The sequence below is a fragment of the Colletes latitarsis genome, chromosome 8 (assembly GCF_051014445.1).
Source record: "Colletes latitarsis isolate SP2378_abdomen chromosome 8, iyColLati1, whole genome shotgun sequence".
In the NCBI taxonomy this organism is placed as follows: Eukaryota; Metazoa; Arthropoda; class Insecta; order Hymenoptera; family Colletidae; genus Colletes; species Colletes latitarsis.
This window is the reverse complement of record NC_135141.1, coordinates 25779009-25786283: the sequence shown is the minus strand read 5'-3', so window position 1 is coordinate 25786283 and position 7275 is coordinate 25779009. Positions and strand designations below refer to the sequence as shown.

The window sequence follows — 7275 nt, the reverse complement described above, 5'->3', positions numbered from 1 at the left end:
ATTGCATTACAAACGAGACACGGGTGATCTATTAAATTAAATAACTTTCATTTTATTATCACACATTCATGCATACAAATGACTTCATTTAACAGAACTAATAGTAGTATTCACGAGTAGCTATTGTACTAGATAACTGCACGATTGGATATCTAAAAATACATATCTACATGTTGCTCGTGAAACAATGTATTCCGAATCAATTCCTTTACAATTACTTTTAGACTTTAAATAATACAAAAGTATGCAATATCTTCGTACTACACTTTTTTTAACGTATAAAACAAACGCAGATATTTCTTTATCTTTTTCTTTGCGTTATTTTGTTCATTGAAAGTACAGTGTTCTTTTTGATACCGATGCATATTGCACAATATACATATATAATGCATAACCTTAATATCGATCGTCAGTGCATTGTCGTTAGTTGCCAATACTGCAATAATCTTTCTCCCTTTGGCAAAGCTATAGAATTGGGCCTTTCGAATGTTAACATTATATCTTTCACCTTATTTTTTAATTCACGATCGAATAAATGTCCTCCCGTGCGTTCTAAAGCTGATGCCATGTCATACTCGACAGAGGGTAAAGGTTCACGAATAAAACGCGCGGCGCTAGCGATACTCGGAACGATGTGCCACTGCAATGCTTTGATTTCCCAGAGACTACTAAGAAGAGCGTTGCTCAGCAATGGATCTCGTTCTTCCATCAAAAACGGGTCTCCAGCACCGTTACTTTCTTCCGTTGAAATTTCTCCTTCTTGCGGATGATCGATGAGACGTTTTAAGCCAGGATGCCTAAGCAGAAGATTTCCAACAAAAAGTAAAATAATGAAAATATCCTCGGGTGGCGCAACAAGAGTTAAGCGCGCGAGTCGTTTTGCGAAAGCAGCAACTAACGCTTCCGGTAAGTGCCTAAAACGTAATAGAAACACATGGTAATTGGTTACGTTATTTATGAACAGACAGTTTATGATATTGTAAATACTTACGTTGAACTGAGGAAAAGATCGGACAAATAAAATAAACGAGCTTTATACTTCGTATGAAAGATTTCTGGCTCAAACATAGAATAAAGTTTGGTAAAGATATTGGGATATTCCAGGTTGTGTTTGGTAACTAGTAAAAATACACCTTGTAATGCGAGTAAGCCAATGGGCCCATCCGCATCCAAGGAATCCATAAGAAAATCTGTTAGTAGAACAGGTTTTTCTAAATGTGGCATTACACATTCTAAAAGAACTATCAATAATTGTTTGTGTAACTGTGGCGTTAATTCCCAATACATAACACAAACCCAGACTTTATTTAATGCACGTCTGGCCCCTGCTTGATCCCATACGAAATTTTTAATATCTAATAAAAAGAATACGAACATATAAAAAACTATAATGATTGAAATATAAAGAATACAAAATATTTCTTTTCTTTTTACCTTGTTGTGGTCCACATAATAAATTTTTATTTTCAGACATCTCATGTTCTGAAAGACAAATTATGTGTATTACATATCAGATTAAATAGTAAATTATTTAAGTTACAACAGTTGGAGTTTTTAAATGTATACCTTCAGATTCTTTTGGTAATGGCAATTTGTGTATAAGCTCGAGTAAATTTTTTATATAAATTTCATGTGGTTGCCTTTTTGGAGTAAGAGAGGGAAGACATTTCCAGGCATAGAAAAGAGCATCAGGATACTCTGTGATTTCTTGAAATCTAGATATTAAACTAGCATTGTCTTTCTCCGGTGAAAGTAAACTCATCAAAATAGGTTTCAACCGATGAAGTGGAAAACAATACCCTAAATTACCAATTGGCTCCAAGGGATTTTTTCCTTCCTCTGCCATGAGTTTTATGGCGGTAGTGAGTGCTTGCAATTGAACAGCAGGTCGATATTTCTCTATAGATACAAGCATTTTCTCCCATATTTCTTCATAACAGTTTCTCAACCAGTTGATGTACCTAGCTTCTGGAGTCGGTTCTGTTTCATAAATTTGTTGAAATAGCTATTTTATATTGTTAAATATTTATAAAATTAAAACGTTACATTCTTCATCTTCGCGCATGAACTTTGTGCCCAGGCAAATATTTTTCACAAAATATAAGCGTGTAAAATGTTTAGAATACAATATCAGTCAAAAGATTCATGGAAGCATGCATGTTGTCAAACAAGATTAAAGTATCAAAACGTTCAAGCATACCTGAAATTGTAAGCGTTATTGTTCGTTCAAGATACATGTCACCCCTCCTTAAAACTTCGACGAATATCGTTTCTATCGTAAGTAAGCAGGACGTAGTGGATTCCTGATAGAGGGTGATCAGGAATTTGATTAAACGGCATAACCTCGAAAAGTTGATATATTTGTCGATTTCAAATGATTTTAGAGCTCGCACTTACATCCCATTGGGCTATTATGTCTACTAAATTATTCGCGTGTTTCCTTGAAGCCAGAAATTCCTGTGCCTTTTGTCTTAATAGTTTTGAAGACATCTTCTGGCTGGAAGAAGCGCCGGGAAGATCTGCTGCGTCCGCCATCGCCGTGCACGGAGAATTCGGTAATGGCAGAAGATAGTTGTTAGAAGACACCGTAAACGTATTCTCTCGTACTTTTATTTCAACTTGTAATTACCGTATATTTCTTAACTCTGAAATATTTTAAAATTCAAAACGCGAAAATTGTGTTCTAATTCTTATCGGTTGTGAAAGAAATTGATAACGTGTATTACTGCTGCTATTATTCGTATCATTTTCCTCGTTTGGTTAACGTTTTGAATATTGTAAGATTGGTCGTCGATATATTCAAACACGTATCATTCATAGTTCCTTTACCATCAAATTTCCAATTAACGTGCGCACTTTTTCCACAAGAGAGCAGTCGAAAATTAATTTTTCAGCAACTTTAATATAACGATACGCTGTAAGTAAATATTTCACGTTATTACTGTACTCGTAAATAAATAGTATTAGGTGTATTTGAGAACCATTTTAATGAACTATGGTATGACATGTGACTGAAAGCATCATTTTCAAACCGATAAATGTTTGCGCAGTATTTATTGATATTAATGAATCATAACCTATAACCTTGATAGTATTTTCTGTGTTAAAACATTGAATTCACATGCGTAATTATAAATCAAATATTGCCTCTAAATATCATTTTATATCTTATCGTTAAGTATAAGGATATTTTATTGATGTAAATTTATCATATAAAAATAATTGGAAACGAAAAAATACATTGAATTCTAAAAGTATAAGTTATATTTTACTATGATGTTATTTTAAATAGACTTTTATTTTTGATATTTAGTTGAAAAAAAATGCTAGAAATAACATGCAATGACCGTCTTGGGAAAAAAGTTAGGGTTAAATGTAATCCAGATGACACGATAGGTGATTTAAAGAAATTAATAGCTGCTCAAACAGGAACACATTGGGAAAAGATTGTTTTAAAGAAATGGTATACCATTTTTAAAGATCACATAAAACTACAAGATTGTATCCTTTAAGATTAAGTGTAATTTTATATTGTCACACAGTGTCAAATAATTTTTAATATATTTTTCTTAACTTAATGATTTAGATGAAATTCATGATGGCATGAATTTAGAACTTTACTATCAGTAATTAATTAATTAATCGTTAATGTTATATGAATTTATGTTAGATATAAATACAATAATAACATTCACTGTAACTTTTATATTTCATGATTTTATATCTTACATACTCCCTAAATATACAATGTATATAATAACTATACAATAAATAAACATAGATAGCAATGGCAAAAATAATCCTATTTTGTATTGTTGCTGTTAACAAATGTTCCTACTGTAAAGCTTGCTATTTATAATTGTTACTTAATAACTAAATATTGCTATATCTTTATAAACTCACTCTCCACAAATATAGCCTTTTCCTCACAGTAAAATATAAGATTTGACATTAGCACTTTGTACCTAAATTTTTTAAGTATTTAACAATAGATGTGAAAACGGAAACAATTTACTTATGCATTTTTTTTGTTAAAACTTATTTATATCACTTTAAGTTTATCACTAGTTTAATGTAGCAATGCTACATTAAACAGTATGCGAGTATTATATATAACAAAAAACATGATTATTGAACTTATTTGTTATCGAGCTCTGAACCTTTTAAAATTAGTGTGGCCTCTTGGACAATTTTTCTGTTTTATTTATTGAACTTTCAGGCTTCTTTGTAACCCTACCCCTGTTGCTTAAGAAGTCTCTTATGTGTTGCACTATCAAGTCTATTGCCACTGCAACAAAACAAAATATCAGTAAATGGTTAAAGATTGCTTGTTTGATGACAGGAAATTTAATTTCTTTATTAATGTTTTATTTTACAATATAAACAAATGAAATATCAAAACATACAATTCAAACCATAATTTTCTTGTACAGTAATGACATATTTTTACTAGGATTGAAATGATTTGAGCATCTGTAAAACAAAAAAACTGCATAAAGAGATTAGGGGATAACACAATTGAATAGTGTTAAAACATCCTGTGTCTAAATTCAGCAAGTCGTCGACATTTCAATTTAATTCTTTAGGGCTAAGAAAGCTCTGATATGAACCTTTTTCATAGGCAACTTGCTAAATTTAGATGTCACATCCATTTGGAAGCCATGAATACTAATAGAAATTCCGGCCGCGAAAGTCTTGAATCTCTGTTAAAAACACTCACTTAAATTAAAAATATTACATTTTAAAGAATTATGCTAATGTTATATTGTTCGTACTTGTTTAAATCATTTTATATCAAATTTTAATTCGTGTCTACATGGATGCAGAAAGCGTTAAATTGATTGGAGTAAGTGTATAAAAAGTCCAAGCTTTTAATGCATGCATAACTGCATATATATATGTGAGTAATACTTTGATCTTTTTAGTATGTTAGTTTATACATAAAATCGAATAATTATGTAAAATCGATTTTACAATATTTAGACAAGGTACTTTGTATAATCATGCAATACACCCATATTTTAGGAGCAGCGTAAAATTAATTTTACCCTATGTACGTGACTTATGGATGCACACTTATTAAAAGCAATGTTCTCTGTTTCTTAGTATAAATGTAATACAAATACAATTCTGTAAGTATAGAAGTGACATATTAAATACTTAAAAAAAAAGGATTCAAAGTTACTGCAAATTTGATTATAGATAAATGTATGATATATATAAAAATGTTGTGCTTATAAATGAGGAAATTATGTTTAGATCATCTGCTGAGCGAGTCGAATGAAGTCGAAGTACGCATATGTTGGTAGATGTATGGATGCTGCCCGGATGAGTTTTCAGCCTTTCTCAAACGCAAAATGTCCCAGATGTGGTGCACTATAAGGTCTATAGCCACTGCAAACATACAACAACCAAACCATGTACGTTTTCTTAAATGACCTTAATTTTCACACTAACTTAAAAGACAGCTTGTTTTGTCAGCCCTTACATACCAGGCAGCACCCATGAATAGCTATACAAACATATACAAATGCAAAGAACAAAAATTTAAGCTGCCTTACTATATCAGACCTGCACCTAACTTATAGTCAATTAGTATCTTTTAACATCATAAAAGGTTAGCATTAAGCTTTAAAATTAAAACAAATATTATTATTACAACTATAATATCACAGTTAACTTTTATATTTCATAAATTAGGTGCAGACTGGATGAAAATGAATTGAAATGATGATATAATGCAAATTTACATACATGAATAAGTTAATAATTCTGGTTACATGTTTAATTAAAATATATATAATACCATATGCTTAAAAGCATAATCTTGCATACAATCTTATATATTGCTATAATGCAACAATTTACCTGTATTATCTGCACCTCTTGGTATAATTACATCAGCAAACTTCTTTGTAGGAAGGCAAAACTCTTCAAATGCAGGTTTTACAAAATTCATGTACTGATTCAATACATAATCCAAGTCTCTTCCTCTTTCATTTATATCTCTTGGAACTATGTAATTGAAAATATTCATTTAATAATGTATGATTATGCCAGTTATATATAATTTTATTAATAATTAAGAGCAACAAGTATTTTTGCATAACTTTACCCCTTCTAGCTAATCTAGTATCTGAATCTGTATCTACAAACAATTTCATATGAAATAACTCTCGTATCTTAGGAAAATAAAATACTAAAATCCCTTCGAATAAAACCACATCTGCAGGGTAGATTGTTGTAGTCTGATCTTTTATTCTAAAATCCAAAAGAACCATTAAAATACTGCAACTCTTTGGTAGTTGGTGCTATTTTAAAATAGACATACAAGCTGTTTGTTCTGTAATCATAGCTTGGTATTTCACATTTTACACCAGCTAGTATATCTTGTAATGTCTGAAGTATCATATCATTATCAAATGCGTCAGGGTGATCAAAATTGTATTGACCTTTCTCTGCTTCCAATTTCTCAGATGGTGATAAGTCTCTATAGAAACTATCTTGTGATATGCAAACTACTTGTCGCTGCATGTGATCCATGTCAACTTGTCCTAGTTTTTCCATTATACGTTTGCAAACAGTCGACTGACACAACAAAAAAAAAAATAATTTTATCAATCTTTTTAACGAACAATGAATAAAAAAAATATTTTTTTTATTACGAAGTCCTTATAAAGGTTAAATCATATAAAAATATGTAAAGTGACAAGTAAAACTGACCAGATCGTTGCGAAGATATAAATACGTATGTTACTCACTTTCCCGCTAGCTGTACCTCCCGAAACTCCGATTAAAAACGGTGTTTTATTTTCCAAACCGTTCAGTTTCCCATTAATACCGAAAGACATTTTTCGCGGAGTAATGATATTCATTGACATATCTGCCGTCGTGATAAACTTGTTTGTACGTTTTACAATTGAATCAGTTTCGAAGTTGGTGTTAAAGGAACTGTTCCTATATGAACAAACAGCCTCAACAGAGATGTATTGCTAAAAATGGAGACACAATTTGCAATTGTTGACCACGCGCGCGCATTACGTTGTAGTGTGATCAGATGGGACAAGCTTGACGGCAACGATCCATGGAATTCGTAAAGTCTGCTACTTAACAGGCAGCATAAATTACACTACGTAATGCGGTCACATGCTGCGTACGTTAAGTACCGGCGCGTTTACACGATATGATTTTTGGACCAAATCGGTCATTTTTACCGAGCATATTTATATCTTTCTATGTTTCGTCACATGTACAGCTTTTGCATATGAATTACGA

At 31.5% G+C, this 7275-nt stretch overlaps 3 protein-coding genes across 5 annotated transcripts; 1 reads left to right on the top strand and 2 right to left on the bottom strand.

Moving 5' to 3' along the window:
* Positions 1-29: 29 nt before the first annotated feature.
* LOC143344324 (nucleolar complex protein 4 homolog) lies at positions 30-2535 on the bottom strand. The gene is made up of 6 exons (XM_076770275.1): positions 2398-2535; positions 2201-2303; positions 1567-1980; positions 1435-1482; positions 992-1355; positions 30-914 (listed from the first exon to the last, which is right to left on the bottom strand). Exons 1-6 carry the CDS (start codon positions 2533-2535, stop codon positions 410-412), a joined length of 1572 nt encoding a protein of 523 aa, XP_076626390.1. The 3' UTR covers positions 30-409.
* Positions 2536-2784: 249 nt separating this feature from the next.
* Ubl (Ubiquitin-like protein 5) lies at positions 2785-3729 on the top strand. Of its 2 annotated transcripts, none has more exons than XM_076770282.1 (3): positions 2785-2917; positions 3314-3501; positions 3587-3729. In XM_076770282.1, exons 2-3 carry the CDS (start codon positions 3324-3326, stop codon positions 3628-3630), a joined length of 222 nt encoding a protein of 73 aa, XP_076626397.1. In that variant the 5' UTR covers positions 2785-2917; positions 3314-3323; the 3' UTR covers positions 3631-3729. The 2 variants fall into 2 exon arrangements, with proteins under 2 accessions (XP_076626397.1, XP_076626398.1); XM_076770283.1 differs by lacking the exon at positions 2785-2917 and adding an exon at positions 2935-3173.
* Positions 3730-4149: 420 nt separating this feature from the next.
* Uck (Uridine-cytidine kinase) lies at positions 4150-6915 on the bottom strand. Of its 2 annotated transcripts, none has more exons than XM_076770277.1 (5): positions 6762-6915; positions 6332-6588; positions 6116-6261; positions 5869-6015; positions 4150-4288 (listed from the first exon to the last, which is right to left on the bottom strand). In XM_076770277.1, the coding sequence occupies exons 1-5, from the start codon at positions 6879-6881 to the stop codon at positions 4170-4172; spliced, it is 789 nt and encodes a 262-aa protein (XP_076626392.1). In that variant the 5' UTR covers positions 6882-6915; the 3' UTR covers positions 4150-4169. The 2 variants fall into 2 exon arrangements, with proteins under 2 accessions (XP_076626392.1, XP_076626391.1); XM_076770276.1 differs by lacking the exon at positions 4150-4288 and adding an exon at positions 4347-5394.
* Positions 6916-7275: the final 360 nt, after the last annotated feature.

What these genes read in the sequence shown, in the direction of transcription:
- Uck (XM_076770276.1), bottom strand. Translation starts at nt 6,881, where the DNA reads ATGTCAATGAATATCATTACTCCGCGAAAAATGTCTTTCGGTATTAAT. An exon ending in GAGGTACAGCTAGCGGGAAA is followed by an intron (nt 6,589 to 6,761) that starts GTGAGTAACATA and finishes TTGTTGTGTCAG; the next exon opens with TCGACTGTTTGCAAACGTAT. An exon ending in GATTACAGAACAAACAGCTT is followed by an intron (nt 6,262 to 6,331) that starts GTATGTCTATTT and finishes TTTGGATTTTAG; the next exon opens with AATAAAAGATCAGACTACAA.
- LOC143344324 (XM_076770275.1), bottom strand. Translation starts at nt 2,535, where the DNA reads ATGGCGGACGCAGCAGATCTTCCCGGCGCTTCTTCCAGCCAGAAGATG. An exon ending in AATAACGCTTACAATTTCAG is followed by an intron (nt 1,981 to 2,200) that starts GTATGCTTGAAC and finishes TTTATGAAACAG; the next exon opens with AACCGACTCCAGAAGCTAGG. An exon ending in ATTATGTGGACCACAACAAG is followed by an intron (nt 1,356 to 1,434) that starts GTAAAAAGAAAA and finishes TCTTTTTATTAG; the next exon opens with ATATTAAAAATTTCGTATGG.
- Ubl (XM_076770282.1), top strand. Translation starts at nt 3,324, where the DNA reads ATGCTAGAAATAACATGCAATGACCGTCTTGGGAAAAAAGTTAGGGTT. An exon ending in TCACATAAAACTACAAGATT is followed by an intron (nt 3,502 to 3,586) that starts GTATCCTTTAAG and finishes TTAATGATTTAG; the next exon opens with ATGAAATTCATGATGGCATG.